The 25698-nt window shown below is 36.8% G+C and overlaps 3 protein-coding genes across 4 annotated transcripts in view; all 3 read right to left on the reverse strand.

The window, feature by feature from the left end:
* Window positions 1-126, reverse strand: part of LOC146138881 (E3 ubiquitin-protein ligase XIAP-like) — a 44769-nt gene extending 44643 nt beyond the window's left edge. Inside the window, exon 1 of the mRNA XM_083394720.1 lies at window positions 90-126. Coding sequence (XP_083250846.1) covers window positions 90-126 — 37 coding nt within the window. The remainder of the gene's footprint in view (window positions 1-89) is intronic.
* A 9716-nt stretch (window positions 127-9842) lies between these two features.
* The window catches only part of LOC146138882 (baculoviral IAP repeat-containing protein 7-like), a 56093-nt gene continuing 40237 nt past the window's right edge, over window positions 9843-25698 (reverse strand). The window contains exons 5-11 of the mRNA XM_083394721.1: window positions 15517-15631; window positions 14572-14725; window positions 13789-13888; window positions 13381-13570; window positions 12235-12344; window positions 10792-10859; window positions 9843-10039 (exon numbers count right to left, since the gene is read on the reverse strand). Of these exons, the coding sequence (XP_083250847.1) occupies window positions 9843-10039; window positions 10792-10859; window positions 12235-12344; window positions 13381-13570; window positions 13789-13888; window positions 14572-14725; window positions 15517-15631 (934 nt within the window). The remainder of the gene's footprint in view (window positions 10040-10791; window positions 10860-12234; window positions 12345-13380; window positions 13571-13788; window positions 13889-14571; window positions 14726-15516; window positions 15632-25698) is intronic.
* On the reverse strand, window positions 18122-18819 carry LOC146138883 (baculoviral IAP repeat-containing protein 7-B-like). 2 transcript variants are annotated; one of them, XR_014501412.1, is made up of 3 exons: window positions 18711-18819; window positions 18494-18559; window positions 18122-18301 (listed from the first exon to the last, which is right to left on the reverse strand). XR_014501412.1 is itself a non-coding variant. In XM_083393950.1 (3 exons), exons 1-3 carry the CDS (start codon window positions 18720-18722, stop codon window positions 18169-18171), a joined length of 228 nt encoding a protein of 75 aa, XP_083250076.1. In that variant the 5' UTR covers window positions 18723-18810; the 3' UTR covers window positions 18122-18168. The 2 variants fall into 2 exon arrangements, 1 of the variants encoding a protein (XP_083250076.1); XM_083393950.1 differs by having other exon boundaries at window positions 18494-18576; window positions 18711-18810.

Here is a 25698-nt window from a genome sequence, read left to right on the forward strand (position 1 = left end):
AGGTATTTAAAAACAGTAACTAAAATGCAACCAAGTCAAGTAACTAAAGTCATTACAACGCTGAAGGTAGAAATGCATTTTAACTTCACTTGCCTGGTATTCCTTGTGGATCCGGATGATTGTCATACTTCATCGTTTAGCGAAAAAACAATGAGAACTAATTGTTGAACTAATATGATATGCAAGTACATAAATATTTCACCTTCAAGTTAAAAAATTATAACTGCTTAAGACGAACAAAACGCACAACACAACACTACAAAATTTAAAGAACCTTTTTACATCGACCGACCACGTTGTAAATTTACGCGGCTGAACAATCACTATTTTCCCGCCGCGCAACGGGCAATACTTAAAGAACAAGAAAATGGTTTCACAAAGCTTTTTATTACAAAATCATACAACCTTTCCTAAAATTAATGAAGCTAATAAAAGCGTTTTTTAAAAACGTCTTACGTTAACGCTAGACGCGTCTAGCGTGAACCAGCCCGTTAACGCTAGACGCGTCTAGTGTGAACCTACTCTTATACACAGCTTATCACGTGACCAATGACCATAACAACAGGATTGGAAAATTAGACCAGTTAGACTTTGCATTAGCCTCGCATTTCATAGCGAATATCTGTGAAAAGCGTCCAGCCGCGAAAGGTTGACCAAAAGCGTCCAGCAGTCGCATTTACAGCTTTCGTTGTTACTGCATTTACACAGCTCCGCACAGTTTAGCGGTAAATTTGTTACAGCAGCGCATGTTTTAAAACAGAATTCTAATTAGCTGAATATCAGCGTTGTAAACAAGTCATTATGAAATGACTTTAGTCCAAGTCAGGTCTTTTGTAAAATAACTAAAGTCCAAGTCAAGTCTTTGTCAACAAATCACAAGTCAATTCCAAGACAAGTCCCCCTAAAAAATACCGTAACTATCAAAATTGGTAAACTAACTCGATTACGAGCAATAACTGAACTAAAAAATAACAAAACCGCAACATATAGGGGAAGGCGGGGCAAAACGGACCCCTTAAGGGATAAATGCTATATTACAAGTTTCACAAAATTTTTTTAATGAATAGGGCAGTGGTTCCCAACCTTTTTTGCTACATTCCTCCCTTTGTTCATTTTTGAACTATTCATTCCTCCTCATAAGACAAAAAACAAATATAACGCAAAAAATGGTGGCAATTTGAAATATCAATTTATTTCACATTACAACTCAATGGAAAATTTGCTCTTGTTTGCGCCCTAAAAGTAGTTGTATACGCGGCAACGCAAGTCATCCTCAACACCAAGCTTATTATTTGGTTTGCTCTTAATCTGTTCCAAATGTGAACCGGATCTAAATTATAATGGACGGTGTTCATCTTGGTTATATTGTAGTTTAGTTTTATAAAGTATAACTAACTATTTACCATATAATGTGCTTATTCGGTAAGAATTAGAATTTGTACCAACAGTCTAAATCAGTGGTTCTCAACCTTTTTTAGCTTACGGATCGGTAAAATTTCAAAAAATGTTTTGCGGACCGGTGGACCTTCAAAAATCAAAATCAACTCAAAATGTAATTACGACAAAAGTATATGCAACTTAAAGCAAATAAGGGAAACGTCAAAAAAGCAATTTGCTTCGGTCTTTTCGATATCATAGGCATTTTACGTACAACACTTGCACCATTGTGACGAACAATAAAGTCCCAAGTAGACTATTAACGTTATGTTGCGTCACAAAGCAGCAAATTACGGAACTTTTGAAGTTCTACATTTAATGGACAAGCTTTTAATATCTTATATAAAATTGTAATATATTTGGCGGACCGGCGGGGAAGTTGATGCGTACCGGCACTGGTCCGCGGACCGGCGGTTGAGAACCACTGGTCTAAATGTGTCTACAATTGTATGACAATAGGCTTAAATTTACCAGGTTATTTTAAGGGCAACATGTTAATTTTGTAATTTAAAGGTGCTCCATAGATAGCCAACCTACAATGAGGAATTTATAAACTCAAACTGTTGGTTGATTTCAATTGCTCATGGTGAATAATGTGAGAACCACTGATTAGACCAAAAAATGTAATTTAAATAGGTCAGTTATTGTCCCGTTTTCATTCCTAATAAGGATATGTGAAACAGAAAAAGATAGTTGAAAAAACACTGGCCTAGCCCATGAGGCAAATAAATATTGACATGCCTATATTTTACATGATAGGAAGTTATCGGTGGCCAACATAATGTACATCCCTAACGTATATACAAAAATATTCTAAACACATTTCCAATGTAAATTATTTTTTACTGTATTTATGAAATTCCTCCCCTGAACTCATAAAATTTCTCCCTAGGGAGGAATTCCTCCCCGGTTGGGAACCACTGGAATAGGGTATCAACTGAAAGGTATTACTGAAAGTTACTCCTATGCTTAAAAAAAACAACTGAAAGAAGCACCGTACCTTCTGAATAAATTAAATTTTGTTGTCGATTTTTAAACGGGGCAAAACGGACCCCACTTATAAAAAATAATTTATGTGCCATGTTTTGTGGAAATGCCGGATCAAGGATTTGTGTTCAAGTGACGAGTCGAAACTTTTAGAGATATTGTCACAAGTTACGTCACAACGTGACGTCATAACTTAAGTAATGGGCATGGTATACATGGCGCCTTTATAGCTTAAAAATATTTTACTAAAGTAAGCCAAAATTTACAAAAACAAACAAAATAGCACTATACTAAGTACTGCTAGCATTGTCACTCTTTATAAGTTACATGGTATAAATAGGCCGTACCGTATGTAAACTGCCTTATATTTCTCTTAATGTATACCAACTCATATTAAAACAAATGGCAATCGAGCTTTTTTACAACAGATATTGGTAAAATTTCTGATTGTTTGGCCTTTCTACAAAACTGATCTAAACATATAAAATAATGATTTATTATTTAATTTTATTCAATTTCCAAAATGTCTTACTGAAAGGCTAACGAAAAATACAAACAGTGCAGTTTTAGGCTAGTAATAACAGATTAACATGTGAGGGGTCCGTTTTGCCCCCGCTTGGGGGTCCGTTTTGCCCCAACACTATCAGTCACACGAAAACCTGGTTTCTTTAGAATCGTTCAACTTAAAACGCCAACTGTTTCGGATTAATAAACACACTCTTACCTACAAATTATTTAGCAAAAAAAGTAACTCCGTTTTTACTTGAACTTTACTAATAAACGCATCATTTTACTGCGCTATCCTTATATCAATATCCCCCAAACCCATTTTCTCTCCTCCCTGGTTTGTGCGAAATCGAATCAGTCTGATTTTTGGCGACAAACGTTTTTTCGACGATAGTCACTGTTCAGAAAACAATAAATAATGACGCTGGCATTTTTCATTAACGAGAAAGGTGAGGCGTCGGTTTTGCCCAGCTTTCTCTAAGCAAGCAGATTGTTTTTTTGTCGAAAAAATAGGATAGACAAACCAATTTTACTAAAAATACCTAATAAAAACACTTTAGTTTAACCAAAGCCATTTGTCCGAATGACTTAAGTCAAGTCATTTGGAAACAGTGACTTAAGTAATTACAACACTGCTGAATGTTTAAACATAGTCGCTTCGAAGAGTTTGCACCAGAGCGCTTACTGACGAAGTTACGGCCCTGTTCTCGCGCAATATACAAATTTTCCGATCTGATATGACAACAGCCATACACAAAGTAATGTATATAAAGCCGATTAGTATTTTTTTCATTTTATCATCACATTATTTAGAAGTGATTCACTGACCATTTGCAAACAACGGGTTAGTTGCTCAAACAAACTGAATTAGGTTGGCTATGTGATGAGGACAATTGCTAACAGGAGGTGTAACAACGGGTGTTTTTTTGGATGGTAAATATTTGAAAAGACGTCACAAATTCACACATGACGAATAAACAAGCATTCCTCAACCAGTTGTTATCTACCCAACTATTGGACAAACATGTATCTGAAACAGAGATGGCGACGAATACTTTTTTTCGGTTATTTTGTGTTAATTTTGCAAAACTTAAAAGTCAAAAAAATAATTAAAATAAAAGCTGCACAGAAACCGTGTAAGACGCTCGCATGAAATAAACATGTACAGTACGCCTATCTTGTTCAAGTTTTAGGTGGTTGTAGTTTTACTTTATATACAATAGTCCCATTATGAAGACGTTGTAACAACCAAGTATCTATATGTGATTTAAACAGTTTGTTACGCATGAGATAATCCGCTTTTCCGCTTTATCAGACGTCACTTAACTTCAGCCATCGGCCGATTTATATCCGGTTAACTTCTCCCGGCACGCGACATAAATCTTCATTGAAGCTAAAATACGGTTATTAGTGCTTCGAAAAATTTGTCGGATTCTAAACCAAGACAAATTTGATAAAACTTTAAACTAAACGGCAATTTAAAAAGCTCAGTGTATATTTTGGTATATATTGAGCTTTTTTAATCTACCGTAAGCCCTACTTTACAGCAGGGCTGCGGAGTCGAACTCGGGACTCAACGGAGTCGGTTGTTTTGCTAGAGTTGGACTCGGGACTCGACTAAGACCACGTAAAACTACCCGAGTCCCCATTCCAACATAAACAGAATAAATAGCGCAGAATAAAATTTTCTAAACTGATATGGCCGCCAACTGTAAATTGTAAAGATGGAATAGCTAATTGTGGAACATTTTCCAACCATGTATTGTGGAACATTTTTCCGACCATGTAAATAAATTATACGACACCTTTATAAGTGGATTGCTGACTATCCACTTTATTTTTGTTACTCGACGAAATCGCACATTTTACCGGAGTCGGACTCGGAAGTCGGAAGTCGGCCTCGGGTTTAGTTTTTTGGCCAGAGTTGGACTCGGGTTACTTTTAACCGACCCCGAAGTCCTGCTTTACAGTTATCCGGCCTCCGGCAACCAGTCCTTTAAGTTTAACTCCGGTCCTTGTGAAAAAAGTTGGTGACCCCTGGGCGCACCGGGGGTCCTGAAACAAGAGGGCCCTGCATTGATAGACATTACGAATGCCAAATATGAAGCTGTCGCATTTAACTGCAATATAACTCGATATTGCCTAATTTTACGTCACTATACACGTGACCGTTGTTCACTGACGCGTGACCTAACGCCGAATTGTGTGCTTTCAGTGTTTCGCATTCATTCTATTTTATACGTCTTAGTCGTCTTATAGACTAGCGGATTGAATCCCTGCTCCGTTATATCGCGCTCGTGAAGTGAGATCTGCGATGTAACAATCTCTAAGATGACAGAAGAAAATTCCGCAGGCAAGTTGACGCACAATAAACTAGAGATTCGACAGCCAATCGTTTCTCTACGAAGACACCAGATAGCCCTCCCCTATCAACCACAGGATCGAATAATGTGCAAGAACAGCCCCGAAGATGCTCAGCCCTCCTCAACGTTCGTCAGCAGTCTTGCACCTCAAGGCGTTCGACGCACTCAAAGGGCTTGGATGGATTATTTCGCACCAAAGATGTCCTCGCCTTCCAGGGGTCTCAGCGAGGGACCCAGGAGCGAACGTTAACATGGAATGAAGCGCAAGTTAACTTCACGCGTATGGATTTCTTCACGACAACCCAACAGCCCAGTAAGACATTTAAGTCGTTTGACGCTTTAAAGACAATGTTTAACCGTGTAAATTTCACGGCAAATGCTATAGAAATTCCACAAATCGTTTCAAACTTTTTTTGATACAATTAATGGCACAATTTTGTGTTCTCATGATGTAATATTTAATATATTATGTGCAATATAGTACGAAGTACTAAATTGTGTTGTAAAATGTTTTTTTTTTTTTTATATTTATTTATTTATTATTTTTTCGATTTTGCGTTGTTTCACACAGTGCATTTTTAAACGTCTCCCTCAGCGCCACTAAGTAGTCATTTCCTGTTCTCACGCTTTTGTAACATTGTTCGCTGTGGGACCGGGACCACATTGGAGCTGTATTTATACAGTTTGCTTATTGTTCGCGAACCGAGTTCGAATCTCGGCCGCACCGTACAAACATTACCATTTACCTTTTCACCCAACCCTTTGTAAACTCATGCACAGCTTTGTGACAAGGCACACTTTCCGCAAACTAACATCATTATGTACCGAAGCCCTGCGACTAAAAAGCAGGAACGATTAACAGGTGTTTCCTACAATGTCTTACAGGAACGACATTTGTTTGCGACCTGGTGAACTTACTTCAGTTTCACCAAAACATCAATCTCTCCTGGAGAATTAAAACCCCACGCTGCATCGACTTCCCTTGTAGGACGATATTTCAATAACCTACAGGCCAAAGTCCAAATTTAGCTCACTTCAATACAGCTGAGCGTCAACGTAACGCAAGTGCAACTTTGACAACGCAAGCGTTTTTACGCGTCAACCTGCAGCGAAATTCTTCCTAATTTGAAAATAAAACACTTTCGTTGAACTCTAGACTTTGGATGACAAATCGAGTGGAATAACTTATCGCTGGCGATAAGATATTCGAGACAAAACCATTCGGCCGGATGGACGTCCTCGAGAAGAATATCCCAAGCTAGTCTACCTATTTTCACAGCGTTTCTAATACACAAGACCTATACCTGTTGGAATTCTAGATTACTCCAACGACGCTGCTCACAATGCCATTCGTAAATAATCTCTTAAACTTTAAAGCACAAGCTGATGTGAATACGCTTCACACATTAACTGCAACGAAGTTCAACCTACCGCAGTATCCACTTGAATTCTATGACAAATTCACGTCGTTTTACTGAAAAACCATTGAACCGCGTGGGACGCAAACTTCAAATAATTCTGGAAATTCTTCCAGCAAGAAGTCGACTACACATAATTGCTAGACGACTCACTTCTATGCCTTCGCAAACACAAACAACCCTATTCCCTCTAACGAACCCGCCAACCCCTACCAGACCCCTCTTACTAACATACTAATACTCGCAGCGTTACTGCTGACGGAGTAGGTTTCTGACAGCGCTAACATAGCGACACAGAGGCCCAAATCATATGTTTGCCAAGTACTTTAAAGCCAAATACTAAGCTTACCGTATTGTGCAAATTTATCGCCATGTATCGCATTTCATGAATGAATATCTGATTTATATTCGCGTTAAAAGGGTTCGATAAATCAAGAATTCATTATTTACAAAACAGACAGCCATCAGCTGTCCATTTAAGTTGCTGTGGTAATGGAATCCACAGCCGAAAATTTATTGCTTCCTGTATTGTATTTTTAAATCGTTTGTGTACACACTAATCGCAGAGAAAATGGTTTACAAATTCGCCCCCAAAAAAATTATAAAAACACCCATAAAACGTTGCTCTGTTGAGTTGTAAATATATTGTTTTCTTCTATCGCCAAACAGATGTGTTTCACATGCTTTTTCTCTTTGTGTACCAACGTTTTGACATGCACGCACCCAAGCCATATCCTAATATCAATCTTATAGATCTTTTTTATTAATGAACAACCCTTCCTACGTCTGACTTGTTCATTGGAAGGGGGATTCTGCAGCATTTAACTGCAATATAACTCGATATTGCCTAATTTTACGTCACTATACACGTGACCATTGTTCACTGACGCGTGACCTAACGCCGAATTGTGCGCTTTCAACGTTTCGCATTCATTCTATTTTAAACGTCTTACTAATAGCGGCTTGAATCGCCGCTCTGTTTATCGTATGTACTGCTGAGATTTGTTAATATACTCGACGGGCAACATCTACTGAGTGAAGTGACTTTGTCTAGAGTACAAGAAGTTAAGGACAGGTATTCTAGCGGCCTGTTCCTTTGTAGTCGGATTAAGAACTAGCAAGGGATTTAGGCAGCCGTTGTCTGCAGAGCCAGCGCCTGTTACCCCTAACTACAGACCCCAATACGCCACAGAAGCCTATGTTCAAACAATAGTAAACTTGTTTTTGCTTCAATATAAAACTATTGCTACCAGGGAGTATTTTAATCAAAAAAATATTTTATTTATTCGAATACGATTACACATTTTATTCCGATACTAGATTATTTGGACATAAAGTATCGCGGTCCGATACTAAGTGACGTCATTACTACTGAGTGACGTCACACGATCCGACCCAATACCAAATGACTGTATTAATATGATGAAATATGCAAAATAAGTGGAATTCCAACGAGCAGATGTGATAATTGTTCACAAAAATTTAGAGCTGGGAAATTTAGTTGCTTTAATTGTTAATACTTTAATTCAGTGCTTTTCAACCTTTAAAACTTCCATCCGCAGTTTTTTGTTTCGGAAAATTTCCATCCGCACGAAACAAGAACAGTAAGTTTGCAACCTTTAGTTTTATTTGTTTTGTTAAATAACGATGAAAGGTTTGTGCAATAAAACCGTGTGGCTAACCCTTGACTGATATAAAACGAATAGCTTAAGCTGCAATGAACCACAAGACTATAGGTCTATTACTGTACCTGTAACGCATAAGTGGGCGCACCAGCTTTTTTGATTACTGTATTACACGTAATAAAAAATAATAACATGCACCATTTTTATCCGCACATTCATCCGTACGACGTTTGTCATCCGCAGTACAGTTTTTTCATCCGCACAAGTGCGTATCATCCCACGGGTTGAAAAGCACTGCTTTAATCTATTTTAATAAAACCTTTTAAAGTGGAAATGCGTCAGGTATATCATAAATTATGGCTGAAATATATTCTTTTGGTGTCGCATTAACCGCAGTATCGGTCAGGTATCGATACTACCACTTGGCTTCAGGTATCGACTCCGATCCGATATTATCGGACATCTCTATAGTCAGTGACAAACTTTTGTTGAAATATACAATGTTAACGCTTCGCGCAAAAACATGAAAATAATCGGCAGAAATTGCATTTTGCAAAAAGAGTCACGCTGTTACCTTTAAGTGATTTAAAAATATATGAAAAGGCAGTTATTCCCTCAATGTTGTTTAAATAAAAATGACGAAAAGCGTTCGCCCATCCATCAAAAATGCACACACAGTACTATAAAAAGGGTGGACCACTTAAATGGGGTGTACACTGTACAGGGAAGTACCAGATAACGCGCATGGCAATTAACAATAGGCCGATGACTATAGCTATAATAATTATAGAAGAGGTTGATTTACATTAAAAGGTGGTGATTTACATTAACAGAAGACGATACAAGTTCGTATTGAAATGTCTTAATCAAGAGGATGTCGATCTACTCGACCCTTTCGGCTTTGCAATTTATTACCAAGCTACATTACAGATCCGTGCATAGTGTACCTAAAAAATGATGTTATTTAGTAATTAGCCGTAGTTGACTTGGGTGATAAAAACATTGGAAAACAAATGTTGTTGTTTATACATGATTTTATTAAATAACTAAACAAGAAAAACGATCTGAACAAAGAGATGCATATTGAAGAATTGCAATAAATTGGATAAGTTTTTGGTGGTATTCAGCACCTCTCATAACCAGTTGAAATGTGTTTTTCATCAGTCAGCACAATTTTTACGTTTGGGTTTTTTCTCAAATGAAATAAAACACAATTTAAAATGTTACAGCGTCTAAAAGAAAAAACTATTTTTTCTGTGGGCTAACTTTAGAACTATAAACATATTTTATGACAGCAACGGTTTTTAATGGCAGGTGAAATCATTAAATCTTGACGCGGGTTACAGTGTTTTAAAGTAACAGAGCATAACTCATTTCATCACAAAGAACGAAATACACGAGATGATCCAACAAAACTGTGTGAGCCACTAAAGTTGGTCGGACAATACAATAAAAAGGCACCGTTACATGCATAGAACAGCCCAACACCTAGTTATATTTACAATTCACGGCATGTAAGTCCTAATTGCTTTTTCGATGTTATCCCGGCAAACAGGACAATTCGTCAGCGATTGGGAGCACCTTTCGCAGCAGCAGAAATGTCCGCACGGAGCAAACACGATACTAGACAACTGATCCAAGCAGACCTTGCACTTCCGTTCTTCTTGCAGCATGTAAATGCGATGTTCCATCGACTCCATGTCTAACAATAATATACAAAATATAGTGGTGGGTTCTTTTTTGACCTCTTACAGCTAGCAAATTTGGTCTTGTCACATTAAAACCAAATACCTCACTTGGTACCAGTCTGTTTAGTGTGCAATTGACGCAACTTATTTTCTCCCAACCGCAACTTGTATTTTAGCTTGGCGAAGATGTTGCGCTAATCGTGGCATAATAATACTTCGGATAAAATATCTTTGTTTAGTATTGCAGGTGACAAAAGACATGCTTGTAAGTTAGTGTAGTCCTGTACATGGAACGCAGCAAAATTATGATTCTACTAAAAAGAATTGCACGTCTTGGTTAAGTTTTTAGCCTAAAGTTAACGGCACTTAACGCCTGACAGGAGTGTCGACGACGCACCTTTTCGCTTTGCGTTTAGCCTCGCTTTAGCTGAACATTAATCGGCTCTTTCTGATTAGTTTTTTCCGATTTATGACGTCATTAAAATCTCTATTTTGTGACGTCATACCCGTCACTATTTTGTGGCGTCATACCCGTCACTATTTTGTGGCGTCATAACCGTCACTATTTTATGACGTTATTATCCATTAAACAGAAAATAGGGGAATTTCCCAAAGTTAGAAATTAGAGACCCCCTCTTTTTGGATTTGGTTCGCACCTGCTTGGTACTATGTGAACTTCAGTATATCCGACGATCACTAACGATTTTATTATTTTTTAAAGAAGCTATATAATAGGTATTGTTTGAACTGACTAAGCTATAAGCACCTGAGTCTTGTTGTACATCTTTCAAAAGTTCAGCAACTGTTGTGTACTCCCCGCCTTCACAAAGTCGTCTAAATAAAACAAAAGTCAGTTGGATGAACAAACTATAATAAAGCTACAGTGGAAAAACTATGGCGGGCGGTAACTATACACAAACACAGTGGTTATTATATGGGCCGAAAAATGATTATGCTATGGTTTGTTTCAGACCGATTTTCGTTCGGAGCCTTATAGAAAAAGTGTACATCGTAGAACTTTCAAATTTTCAGACATGGCGTAGAGTGGTATGTAGGTGCGCATAAGAGGTTTATGAGCTCGTAGCTATCGACTCCTATCTAGCTCGAGTTGTAATTCCCACCGTTTCACAACACGTTCAACTTTTGGCCACTGCTTATGACAAAATGCTTGGTAAACACTTTGCACGATGTCCGACTGCATGACGTCATCCAACGCTTTTTCGTCATCACTGTCCGACTCCGTGGCACCATCATGCGGATGCTGCCTAAAAGGAAATGTAAACCCCTTTGTAGAATTGTTTATTTAATAGAAACTGTGCGTTAAGTATATTCACTAACTTACACAGCACTTTTTTAGTAAAACTGGGTAACACACCTTTCAAAAAGTTGATTACTGGTGACATCATCTGTTGTGTGGTCAACTTGTTCTTCCTAAAAAAGCATAAAAATACGCGTTAGCTTGGATAGGCTTCACAAGTTATGACTGATGAAAAGAACCAAACATTTCTACATTCTAACAAAAACAGTAACCATCAGTTAGTTTGCTTTTTTTTTCTATGGTGTGTTTAACCAAGTGGTTCTTGGAGTTGAGTTGGTGGAGTTCAGCAGGTTTCGAACAATCCTAAGGCGATAACGTCTATGACTCTATTTCTCTCTGTTGAGCCTTTTTCTTTGTTTTTTTTTTTCTTTTTTATCGGGGCAATAAACTCAGAATAAAATGATTGGTATATAAAAACAACTAAATGTTGTACCCATGTTAATGCTTTAAGCTACGGGCAAACTTCTACATAGTTAAAGGTTTACGTTCCCTTCAAATGTAATAAATAAATGGCTTTAATTTTGCCAAACCACTATCTGTTTGTGGTTAGTACAGGTGTTAAAAATAGACAGTTCAAAATACGTGCATACTTTCATATAAACAACACTTATTAAACACAAAACCTAAAAAAAAAGTTCTTGCCTGGTCATCTGAATCTTCGTCTTCAGTCATGTTTTGGTTGTCATTTGTTTTTTCATCTTCTAATGCACCAAGAAAGTGGACAATTGAACTGTACATTGCAGAATGGGAAATGCGCCTGACAAAAATAAACACAAGCATCAGTAGTTATTGTAAGTAATCCAACATTAACTAAGGGTTATTTTTTGTTAATCACTACAACCAACAAATTTTCTAGCTAAGTTTTTTCTAGTAAAAAAATACCAATCCTACCTCTCAACCACCTTTCGAACCAGCCTCGTCGTGAAGCCGAACTCAATAGCTGTTTTGACAATATCTGACGCCATTACGCAGTCGATTTGAGTCTTCCGGCCAAGTTTAACCTAACAATGAAAGAAAATAAGATTTTCCAACAAAATGTGATTTGTCCAGTTAACAAATTACTGTAGCTTTTGGTGCATTCACTTAAAAATCAGCAAATGGTGTAATAAAAACTAACTATCATGCTTTTGTTAAAGTTTTACTTTATTATTAGCTAAATACACACAAATTTGTACCTGGAGAAGAACCAAATACATCAAGCATTGCATGCAGTGGCGTATCTAGGGGGGGGTGGGTGTTCGGACCAACCTTTTTCGTAAGAGATATTATCGTTTTTTGTTCGTTTTGGCCAGGGTTTAGCTCACTGTTCTAAGCGGCAATGTTTTTATTGTTATCGGGTCGCTCGTCTTCAGCTAATGCGAAACCAAAATTAAACACAAACGCCCTTCTCTCTTCTGATTGGTCGACCGTAAACACAGGATACTTTTTAAAGTCTCCATTTTAAATTATGACAGTTAACGCAAAATTATTCTCCATAAGAATATACCAAGACCACGTGTCAAGTGTGCAATTGACACAGCTTATTCTCTCTAAACCGCAGCATGTTGCGCTAATCGTGACATAATAACACCCGGGAAAAAACGATCTTTGTTTAGTTTAGCAGGTGGCGAAAGACGTGCTTGTAATTTAGCGTGTCCCGTACATGGAACTTAAGAAAACTGTGGTGCTGGTAGTTGAAACACGATTCTACCAAAATCAATCACATATATTTCGCAATCTTGTTTAAGTTTTTCGTTTGAAGTTAACGATTGCACACTAAGCGGTTTCGCAGCTGGCACCTTGCAGAAGTGTAGACGACTCACGTGTTCGCTTTTGCAGGACGTTTATTGGCGGCTTCTAATTAGTTTTTCCTATTAATAACGTCACTACAATCACTATGTTATGACGTCATCATTCATTAACGTCACACAGAAAATGGGGGAATTCCCTAAGTTGAAAATTCGGAAACCCCAATTTTGATTTTCTGGATACGCCCATGAATGCATGGCAGTTAATCTGGTCCATCCGCCCCTAATTTAGGAATAATATAAATCAAACCTGTGGATCAAGAATTTTCGTGGGCGGTGTTGGTGCTCGGGGCAACTGGCTTCCAAACTGGATCCTGTTGCCCCCCTGGGTCGGGGGTACATCGAAGGTACCCCTTAGTAATGGCCGGGCTAAGTTGGGGAACATGGAAACCATTCGGTAGACAAAGTCGGGGCCTTTGCGTTGGAGAAGGAATTCACAACTGGTTGAAAATGGAGGTCATTGAAATTGATTTTATTAGCAGACCAATTGAGATAGCATAAAGCAAACGCTATTACCGAGTTAATCATTGAAAGTTTTAAAAGTTTTTACTGTTTAAACTGGATTCAAATTTAGGTTTTATAATTATTTTCGCTATCTTTCAATTAATCTAAACAGTTTAAATTTATGTTAAATAAAAAAGGACTGCCTCTAACTTACGTTGGGAACCACTTTGCATGTTCGGTCCATGGTTCGTCTTGTGGATCCCAGTTCTGCAAACCTCCGTTGCAATACCAGCACTTCACTCGGTCGCGTTCACCTGCATAGTCAAGCTCAGTGTATGGTTTAAAAAAAGTTAGAAAAAAGCAATTCAAAACGTTTCAAATACCCAAATAAAAGAATCTAGCTTTAGATAGTAGCTGGGGTGTGGCTTGCACGTTGTTGGCCGACCAACGCTCGTTTTAATTAAAAAAAATAGTGTTGTATTTATTGTCTTTTTTTATTAAAATATACGTATTAGAAAACTTTGGTTGAAATATATTTTTTTTTAAATGGACAGTTTGTACATATACGAAGTAGGCCTGGTTTATGGAAGCTAACCTAAAAGTTTAAGCTTTCCTATCAAGGTAAGACAAACCAGAAATGACAAATTTTAAATAACAGCCATCTGCATTCATTGGCGTTTAAAATGAAAGCAATCATTAGGCCGGCTTTTCCATCAAAAAAGCGTCGGACTTTTCCTTGTTTTTATTTCCCGATTTTTAAAAATAAAATAATTTAAAAAAAATAAATAATAAAGTGAATGGTCTGCGCGAGAGCTTTTCTATTGTAATTTGAATTCCTGTATCGGCTCCGATCCGATATTTTTAGACATCGCTAGAAAGAACCGTTATTGGAACAAAACTACGATTTTTTTGTCGTTCGAGTTTAGAAATCTTGGGCTGACAAAAAGGCGCAAAAAAAGTGTGTAGGTCTGGTTAATGTCAACTAAAAATCACTTACCAATATAGAAGAATCCAGCTTTTGATATTTGCTGTGGTGTGGCTTGCACGTTGTTGGCCGACCAACGCTCGTCAAATGTTTGAAACCTCGAGTCTTCGTTTCTCATGTGAGGACTCACTGGGTATTTGCACGGGAACATCAACTCTAAATCATGCTGCAGAAAAGATAAAACAAATTTTGGAAACTTAAAATACTGGTTTTGAATTAATACAAACATAATAAATAAAATTTCCAACCTAAAGATCAAACATTAAATTGCAGTCTTGATATTTAAATTGTCTCATGAAGCGAGACGCTTTCTGTGTTGCTTCGAGTTTGTGTGAGGAGCGAACGAAAAAAGGGCAATATGTGCAGTGATACTATGTGCGTCGAAAAACATAGAGTGAAAAAGTCAAGTTTTTATTTTAATTTAGTCCTCGAAATCATATTTTGAATGGGGCAAAGTGATTTTTGGTATGTTTACCAATTAGACCTTTACAAAAAAATAAAATTGTAGTTTTAATATTTCAGTTATTTTACAAATTTAGTCTTTAAAAAAAACAATTACTCGTAATACACCTGTTATTCGAACTTTTCAGGTTGTTGAAAATTACTTTGTAGTATTGATATTTTTGTTATGTTTTAAATGATGTGAAAATATCACGAAGTCAAAATAATCTTTGGTATGTTTACCAGTTGAGCGTTTGAAAAAAAAAAGTTATTTTTCCGTTATTTTTACCTTTTTGATTTAAAAAAAAAATGTCTTCTGTTATTCTGCCTGCAAGTTAATTAATTTTTAACCTTGTTTTTAGGTTGAATTACTTGCTAAGCTTGTAGTAAATTTTTAATCTTGCTTTCAGCTTATGTTTACACTTTACTCTTGGCTTTTGTGTTACTTTATTACCCGTTTAGCTTGTAATTAAATTTTAATCTTGTTTAGGCTGTTATTTTTTTATTTTTGTTTACCTGTTCAGCTTGTGGTGGATCTGGTGGTTCGGTGAAAATCGGTGTTTGTTGAGGAATAGCTGCCCTCTCATCCGATGTAAGCGGCACATTTCGAGGCTCGTTGTTCTGAACCATGCTAAGAATAAAAAATACCTCTAATAAAATGTATTATCAAAAAAATAGCCATAATGAAAAAAAATTAAAAAAAATGTTGCTATATTTAAAAAAAATAGCCTTATGACTGAAGGTTTGCGTATATGGCCATATTTGCTAAATGTGTCATGCAATTAAAAGTGCTGGGTTCGTTCCTTTGTAACTTTACTTAATGATAGCACCACTTAAAAACAAACAGTATATCATTGAAGGATGGTTAGTGTACATTATTTATTTTAAAAGCGAATGCGCATTATTTTTTTAAATTGGTAGAAATAATTAGCGAAACACCTTGAGTGTGCAAATTGTCATGTCCAGAGTGAAACACACCACATGCTTCTAGTAATTGGCGATACACATGCTAAAGTTGGCATCTAGGAAATAATGGGCACGGAAGGATGTGCTGAAATGAACCAAAATGGCAAGCAGAGTTTTGCCCAAACAAAAACTTGGTTAGAGGGGAAACCATTTTTCCCCACAAGGACATACACAAAACACCTGAAGATCCATAGGCGGCAAACAAGCAATCGTTTTTTTTTTAAATAAGCTATTGCTGCCAGGCATCATATATAACGGAGAGTTGTTTTTTTTGTTTGTTTTTTTAAAGCTGGGCAAATCAGCCACAAACTATAACAAAAGAGGAACTACGATCACAGGATATCACAACATAGTTAAAGAAATTAAACGTAGATGACTAAGATGGCATGTACTACAAATGGCCATTTTTTCACTAAGACAAACTCGAGTAAAATACGTCCCGCTTGCCGATCAAGCCCGCCAAGCATTTTAATTCGGCTGGCGTCTCACTTTTCTTACAAACCAGGGCGAACTTCTACATGTTTGGTTGTAACATATATATTCATTCTTTCCAGGGACGGATTTATGTCCAAGCCAAACCCCATTTTTAGCCTGTTTTATAGTCTAAAATGGAAATCGTTTTGTGCGAACCTCTTTTGTCTTTCTCATAAGTTCCACATGTTTTTAACGTCTTTACAGTCACGGTCTGCACTGTGGCACTCTTTCGAACATAATTCGTCAAACTTATTTGCAAATTCAATTTTTTGTGCTGTGATCGCAAGTTTTCCATTTTAAAAATTTGAACATACATAACAGTTATTTTTCAACCTAATTTGGTTTATGCCATGTTTGTGTTTCTCCCGATTTATACTGTCTTTGCAATATGTCCTGTGTAAGAAAACACATCAGCAACTTAAAGCCTCAAAGCGCCAAAAAAAGGCATTGTAAGTGGTGGTGTGCAAGATTTTCTTGTATTTATCGAGTAATACACATATATTAATATGTCGCATCCCCCTCCCAATTCGAATTAAATTTTGCATTTTAAACGAAACGCTTCGCCGGGTGCCTTTTTGTCACCTTTTCTTCAAATTGACTTAGGTCTTTAGCTAACTTGTTTTATAGCGTCATAGTATGAAATCATATGGCTTCTATTTGAGATCCTATTTTGGACCCTGCCCGCCAAAACATTTTATGTTTCTTATGTGGCCTGCGGTAAAAAATAATTGCCCACCCCTGCACTAAGAGAACTCCGCCATGTAAAACAAAACCTGGAAGACCTAAAGACGAACAATTGTATCCATCCTTAGTATGATGGGTTTAACAAGACAGTACCTAATAAGGAGAACCTGTTTGTGCCTTATGCCCCATTCAGCGTCAAACATTTAGTTGAATGATTGAAAACCAAATGTGGTTCAATTAGTGTTTTTACTCAAAGAAGCTCTTCCGGTACTTACTTTTTTATCTGACATTCCAGTTACCTATACAGGTGCCTTTATCACGCAATAAAACAACAACTCTCAAGAGAAAATGACAAAAAAAAAAGAAAAGGTTTCCTTTTTAGGCCATGACCCACAGTTTAGGAAACCACGGTCCTATGTGATTGTTCTGTTTGACTAATTTTTTCACATATTTCCAATTTAGGTACCAGTACCGCCTAAAATTATTTTGGTGCAATGTTTTTTATTTTGTCTGAATGAAACAAACATGTGTAGAATTTTGGTAAATTGTAAGTTTTAGAAATATTTTAATTACTACAAAAATAAATCAGGTTTTTGGTATGGAAAAAAATTGCCTTATGACTTACAATGTGGAACATAGCGTTGAGCTGTAGATGGAGGTTACCATAAAATTTGTTTGTTAGGCAATTTTTCTAATAAAATTCTGTTACTTTATTTGTATTGTTTATACACTATTTTAAATAATGTTACAAATTTACACCTTTTAAAATTTATAAGTGGATCGCTTCTATCTTCTAAATTTAGCTGGCTTTTCAGAGATTTTTTTAAATGCTTGAAAATTGACAAACTGTTATGCAACATGGGTATTAAAACTAAAAAGGGCATGCAGCACAAAAATACAGTACAGCCAAACTATACACTCAATCTTGACAACCATGTTTATCAGTTAACCAAAAAATCTTAAATGTTGGCAAAGCGTTTAAAAGTCTTACTTGCAGTTAGGAAAGTGTCTCCTGTGTTCTGACTGTACGCTGGCGCCGTAATTTCAGTTCCTGAGCACTCCTCCGCAGGAAAAGCACTGGACGCGATCCGAGTTTCCCAGGTAGAAGAATCCAGATCTCGCCAAGTCGTGCGTCGTCACTGCTGGATTCGACGTCGGAAAATGCTCAAATGTATGACTAGTAAAAACATAAAAGTTAATGCAACACAAAATAATTTGCAAATACCAGGTTTGAAATACTTAAAATGCATATATTGCATTACCAAAAAACATTGGGTGGTGTTATCAAATGTAAAATATTTTAACCTCTTTGGGTTAACTATAAACTTTTAGTTGGTTTTGTTATAATTATAAATTTAAGTTTGCTCACATTCTTTCAGACTCTTTTCTTAGGTTGATACTCGTCAAGGAATCCAAATGGTTCTTTGTTTGTGTTCTAGCCAACATAAAACACTAAAAGTGAAAAACAGAAAAGAGTAAACAATTAAACAATACGTTGTTGCATTCCCTTAAATGCCTAAGTGTTAAAAACATAGTGAATACCAATAAAATATTTTACCTGTAGTAAGTCTGTGTTTTATGCTTACCTGCTCTTGCATAGGAGTTTTACTTTCTTGTGCACATAATAATACAGATAAGATTACAAGAATAGTAAATATCTTTAATTACATGAACAGCGTTATTCCTGTAATTATATGGGCCGAAAATTTATTTTCGGGACATATCTTGTTTTTGCCGTTATTATATGGGCCGAAAATTTATTTTCGGGACATATCTTGTTTTTGCCGTTATTATATGGGCCGAAAATTTATTTTCGGGACATATCTTGTTTTTGCCGTTATTCTTTTTTGGTTTCCTATGGTTTCCTGGTTTCCTATGGTATGTTTCAGACCGAGTTTTGTCCGAAGCTTTATAGAAAAAGTAGACATCGTAGAACCTTCAAATTTTCAGACATGGCGTAGAGTGGTATGTAGGTGCTTTGTAAAAGTTTATGAGGCTGCACTCCCAGGGGCCTTTGCTTGGGGGGTAAAAACCTGAAATATTGCGTTTTAGCACTTTGTAGCTAACGACAGCCATCTAGCAGCAGAACAACTTTCATACAGAATTCGTTCATATTCGCTTGCTTTGTCCAGCTCGCGTCGCGACGAGGCGGCTGCTGGCATCCCTGCTGCGCCCTATTGTCCCGCGCGTGCAACATTTGTGTTGGAAGTGGCTTGCCTAGTAAAACTATGCACATGCGATTTGCCTTTCATAAAGAGGCCTATCTAAGTAAAAAAACCTATTGCTCTTACAACACAAAATATTTTACCACCGCAAATTTAAATGCGAATCCTACAGGCAGTGTACACATCACTGTTAGCACATGTTGTAATTGTTGCACCATTCAAACATATCAACACCAGGTCTAAGCAAATATAATTATACAAGGGCCGCAACAACAAAAAGCTTAAGTTTAACGCATTCTTAACGACGACGTTACAAAGCTACGTCATAACATGGCGTCATAAATAAATAAATCTTGCGTTTATTGGATTTAAATTGGCAAAACTTTCAATATAAAACGTGGCTTATTAGGCACATAAACGTGTTTGCATATTGCTCAAAACTACAGATTTAAACTCTGTTTCAACAGTGATTGCTCAGACCAAGGCATGGTAAAAATTTACACAGTAAAATTGGAAAAAGTATAGCAAACCATAGACGTTAAATCATTTAGAGAGAATGAAAATATTGACTTTTTAAACATGCTAGCTGACCAAAATGTAATAACATGGCCGTAAGCATTATCTACGTAAATTTTTATTGATCAAATGTATGTTTCGATCATTTGCCAAAATCTACGCCATATTTGAACCCCCTTCGCTTCAAAGCCATAAGTTATTAGATTATTATACACAACTTATAATTGTGTGTAGATATGTTGGATTGGAGTAACATACAGAACAGGTGCAAATAGCAAATATTCTCCAAATACGATGTTTCCAATATTCTCCAAATCGTATTTCATCGTATTGTCGCGGTAATACACAAAGAGGTAAGGCCGTGAATAAAGTTTCACCCACCGTACAATTAACGGAGGGAAGCATTTCGAGTAGGGATGTTCAAGGCAGAATATCGGCGACACATTTATAATGCTTGCTTTAAATGCGGCGTCAGCATTTTTTGGGGCGACCAATTACTTCGCGATAAGCTTCGCCTAATAATTAAGTGTCAATAGGGTGTATTTACCGCCGCAAGTTTAAATGCGAAATCTTAAGGCAGTCTACGCCTCTCTGTTAGCACCTGTTGTGCATCTTGCTCCAACCAGCATACCAATATCAGGCCTAAACTTATCTAGCAAAACTTTCGATTTAATAGTTTGCGTATTAGGCACGTAATAGTGCTTTTCATATTGTTTGAAACGACAGATTTAAAGCCTGTTTTAACAGTGATTGCTCGGACCAAGCTATGGTAAAAAATTACCTAGTGAAAGTTTGCAAAAGTATAGCAAACCATAGGCGTTAAACCATTTTTAGTCTTTAAGAGAATGATAATATTTGATTTTCAAACACGTAAGCTGGTCAAAATTTAATAAAATAGCCATATGCATTATCTAAGTAAATTCTATTTATCAAATATATGTTTCGATCATTCCCCAAATTCTACGCCATATTTGAACCCCTTTCGCATCAAAGGCATATTTTAAGTGGGGAAGTTTTCGGCCCATATCTGTTTTTGCTTGCAGAAACAAGTTAAGGAAAATGAAAAACAAAATATATAATATAAAGTACACAATACAAAATATTAAAAAAAAAATTAAAAAAAAAAAATTAATACAAAGTAAAAATTGAAAATAAACACTAAGCCCTGAAAATATATCCCCTGACAAAATATACAACAACCGCACCCCCGTCTAGTTCTTTTTTGGTTTCCTATGGTTTCCTATGGTTTCCTATGGTTTCCTATGGTTTCCTATGGTTTCCTATGGTATGTTTCAGACCGAGTTTTGTCCGAAGCTTTATAGAAAAAGTAGACATCGTAGAACCTTCAAATTTTCAGACATGGCGTAGAGTGGTATGTAGGTGCTTTGTAAAAGTTTATGAGGCTGCACTCCCAGGGGCCTTTGCTTGGGGGGTAAAAACCTGAAATATTGCGTTTTAGCACTTTGTAGCTAACGACAGCCATCTAGCAGCCGAAAAACTTTCATACAGAATTCGTTCATATTCGCTTGCTTTGTCCAGCTCGCGTCGCGACGAGGCGGCTGCTGGCATCCCTGCTGCGCCCTATTGTCCCGCGCGTGCAACATTTGTGTTGGAAGTGGCTTGCCTAGTAAAACTATGCACATGCGACTTGCCTTTCATAAAGAGGCCTCTCTAAGTAAAAAAACCTATTGCTCTTACAACACAAAATATTTTACCACCGCAAATTTAAATGCGAATCCTACAGGCAGTGTACACATCTCTGTTAGCACATGTTGTAATTGTTGCACCATTCAAACATATCAACACCAGGTCTAAGCAAATATAATTATACAAGGGCCGCAACAACAAAAAGCTTAAGTTTAACGCATTCTTAACGACGACGTTACAAAGCTACGTCATAACATGGCGTCATAAATAAATAAATCTTGCGTTTATTGGATTTAAATTGGCAAAACTTTCAATATAAAACGTGGCTTATTAGGCACATAAACGTGTTTGCATATTGCTCAAAACTACAGATTTAAACTCTGTTTCAACTGGATTTAAATTGGCAAAACTTTCAATATAAAACGTGGCTTATTAGGCACATAAACGTGTTTGCATATTGCTCAAAACTACAGATTTAAACTCTGTTTCAACAGTGATTGCTCAGACCAAGGCATGGTAAAAATTTACACAGTAAAAGTTGGAAAAAGTATAGCAAACCATAGACGTTAAATCATTTAGAGAGAATGAAAATATTGACTTTTTAAACATGCTAGCTGACCAAAATGTAATAACATGGCCGTAAGCATTATCTACGTAAATTTTTATTGATCAAATGTATGTTTCGATCATTTGCCAAAATCTACGCCATATTTGAACCCCCTTCGCTTCAAAGCCATAAGTTATTATATTATTATACACAACTTATAATTGTGTGTAGATATGTTGGATTGGAGTAACATACAGAACAGGTGCAAATAGCAAATATTCTCCAAATACGATGTTTACAATATTCTCCAAATCGTATTTCATCGTATTGTCGCGGTAATACACAAAGAGGTAAGGCCGTGAATAAAGTTTCACCCACCGTACAATTAACGGAGGGAAGCATTTCGAGTAGGGATGTTCAAGGCAGAATATCGGCGACACATTTATAATGCTTGCTTTAAATGCGGTGTCAGCATTTTTTGGGGCGACCAATTACTTCGCGATAAGCTTCGCTTAATAATTAAGTGTCAATAGGGTGTATTTACCGCCGCAAGTTTAAATGCGAAATCTTAAGGCAGTCTACGCCTCTCTGTTAGCACCTGTCGTGCATCTTGCTCCAACCAGCATACCAACATCAGGCCTAAACTTATCTAGCAAAACTTTCGATTTAATAGTTTGCGTATTAGGCACGTAATAGTGTTTTTCATATTGTTTGAAACGACAGATTTAAAGCCTGTTTTAACAGTGATTGCTCGGACCAAGCTATGGTAAAAAATTACCTAGTGAAAGTTTGTAAAAGTATAGCAAACCATAGGCGTTAAACCATTTTTAGTCTTTAAAAGAATGATAATATTTGATTTTCAAACACGTAAGCTGGTCAAAATTTAATAAAATAGCCATATGCATTATCTAAGTAAATTCTATTTATCAAATATATGTTTCGATCATTCCCCAAATTCTACGCCATATTTGAACCCCTTTCGCATCAAAGGCATATTTTAAGTGGGGAAGTTTTCGGCCCATATCTGTTTTTGCTTGCAGAAACAAGTTAAGGAAAATGAAAAACAAAATATATAATATAAAGTACAAAATATTAAAAAAAAATTAAAAAAAAAAAATTAAAATAAAGTAAAAATTGAAAATAAACACTAAGCCCTGAAAATATATCCCCTGACAAAATATACAACAACCGCACCCCCGTCTAGTTCTTTTTTGGTTTCCTATGGTATGTTTCAGACCGCTTTTTGTCCGAAGCTTTATAGAAAAAGTAGACATCGTAGAACCTTCAAATTTTCAGACATGGCGTAGAGTGGTATGTAGGTGCTTTGTAAAAGTTTATGAGGCTGCACTCCCAGGGGCCTTTGCTTGGGGGGTAAAAACCTGAAATATTGCGTTTTAGCACTTTGTAGCTAACGACAGCCATCTAGCAGCAGAAAAACTTTCATACAGAATTCGTTCACATTCGCTTGCTTTGTCCAGCTCGCGTCGCGACGAGGCGGCTGCTGGCATCCCTGCTGCGCCCTATTGTCCCGCGCGTGCAACATTTGTGTTGGAAGTGGCTTGCCTAGTAAAACTATGCACATGCGACTTGCCTTTCATAAAGAGGCCTCTCTAAGTAAAAAAACCTATTGCTCTTACAACACAAAATATTTTACCACCGCAAATTTAAATGCGAATCCTACAGGCAGTGTACACATCTCTGTTAGCACATGTTGTAATTGTTGCACCATTCAAACATATCAACACCAGGTCTAAGCAAATATAATTATACAAGGGCCGCAACAACAAAAAGCTTAAGTTTAACGCATTCTTAACGACGACGTTACAAAGCTACGTCATAACATGGCGTCATAAATAAATAAATCTTGCGTTTATTGGATTTAAATTGGCAAAACTTTCAATATAAAACGTGGCTTATTAGGCACATAAACGTGTTTGCATATTGCTCAAAACTACAGATTTAAACTTTGTTTCAACAGTGATTGCTCAGACCAAGGCATGGTAAAAATTTACACAGTAAAAGTTGGAAAAAGTATAGCAAACCATAGACGTTAAATCATTTAGAGAGAATGAAAATATTGACTTTTTAAACATGCTAGCTGACCAAAATGTAATAACATGGCCGTAAGCATTATCTACGTAAATTTTTATTGATCAAATGTATGTTTCGATCATTTGCCAAAATCTACGCCATATTTGAACCCCCTTCGCTTCAAAGCCATAAGTTATTATATTATTATACACAACTTATAATTGTGTGTAGATATGTTGGATTGGAGTAACATACAGAACAGGTGCAAATAGCAAATATTCTCCAAATACGATGTTTACAATATTCTCCAAATCGTATTTCATCGTATTGTCGCGGTAATACACAAAGAGGTAAGGCCGTGAATAAAGTTTCACCCACCGCACAATTAACGGAGGGAAGCATTTCGAGTAGGGATGTTCAAGGCAGAATATCGGCGACACATTTATAGTGCTTGCTTAAAATGCGGCGTCAGCATTTTTTGGGGCGACCAATAGGGATGCTCAAAGTAGAATATCGAATCCTTGGATTCGAATCCAGATGGGATTCGAATCCAATTCTGCCATTTATTTCGGGTAATTGGAACCGATATAATTTAATGTTTTACCGCGGATTGTTGCGCCTAATTGCACAAACGCGTGTGGTAAGTTGCCCTGTCGCCGCGGCGACCAATTTGTGCTTGCTTTAAATGTAACCTCGTAGTGCAGTGTCAGCGTTTTTTCGGCCGACCAATTACCGCGTCTCGCGATAACGTGCGTCTAATAATTAAGGGTCAATCAAGCGTTATTGGGCGAGCGGCTAACGTGTAATGTCTGGTTTGGAGTTCGCAATTGCCCTAAATGCGTTAAGTTGCAAAAGTAACATAGCGTTGCAAAACGTGCTGGCCGTCCACAAAATGCGCTATGGGGTTACTTAAGGTCAACTTTAGGCCAATATTCAGGAAAGTTATGCAGTTATGCAAAACGTAATTGTCAAGATTTCGTTATGTCAATAATAACTTTGTATTCTTTGCAGTACATCATTTGACTGCATAACAGATCATGTTAGTCAAAAAAGAAGCAATAATACTTAACAATGCTTTCAAAATCAGGACCGAATTGCTTAAGACTTCTATGTGCAGTGTTGCATTGTACTCACTATTGGCAAAAATATAAGTTTTGGACACAACCTGGACAGTTGACATATTCCAGTTTACAGAACGGCTTTAGATGACAGTTGTTAAAAATGTTAAACATAAGAGAGAGTTTTTTTATTATAATATACACATGTTAGAAAATTGTTTGGGCGATTTATTGCTGTGATTGTGGGCCTTGTAGGGAAGATTAAGATTAATCCCTTCCCCAAACAAAATCGAGGTTAAATAATTTAATAAAAATATACTAGGATTCGCTATTCTGGATTCGTTATTCTAGATTCGAAACCTATTATTCTAGAATACCTTGGGATTCTACTTTGAACATCCCTAGCGACCAATTACTTCGCGATAAGCTTCGCCTAATAATTAAGTGTCAATAGGGTGTATTTACCGCCGCAAGTTTAAATGCGAAATCTTAAGGCAGTCTACGCCTCTCTGTTAGCACCTGTTGTGCATCTTGCTCCAACCAGCATACCAACATCAGGCCTAAACTTATCTAGCAAAACTTTCGATTTAATAGTTTGCGTATTAGGCAC

The sequence above is a fragment of the Ascidiella aspersa genome, chromosome 7 (assembly GCF_963924565.1).
Source record: "Ascidiella aspersa chromosome 7, kaAscAspe10.2, whole genome shotgun sequence".
Taxonomy (NCBI): Eukaryota; Metazoa; Chordata; class Ascidiacea; order Phlebobranchia; family Ascidiidae; genus Ascidiella; species Ascidiella aspersa.

Coding starts and splice junctions, on each gene's coding strand:
- LOC146138883 (XM_083393950.1), bottom strand. Junction 18,302..18,493: donor AGAAAAGAGTCTGAAAGAAT/GTGAGCAAACTT, acceptor TGTTTTTACTAG/TCATACATTTGAGCATTTTC.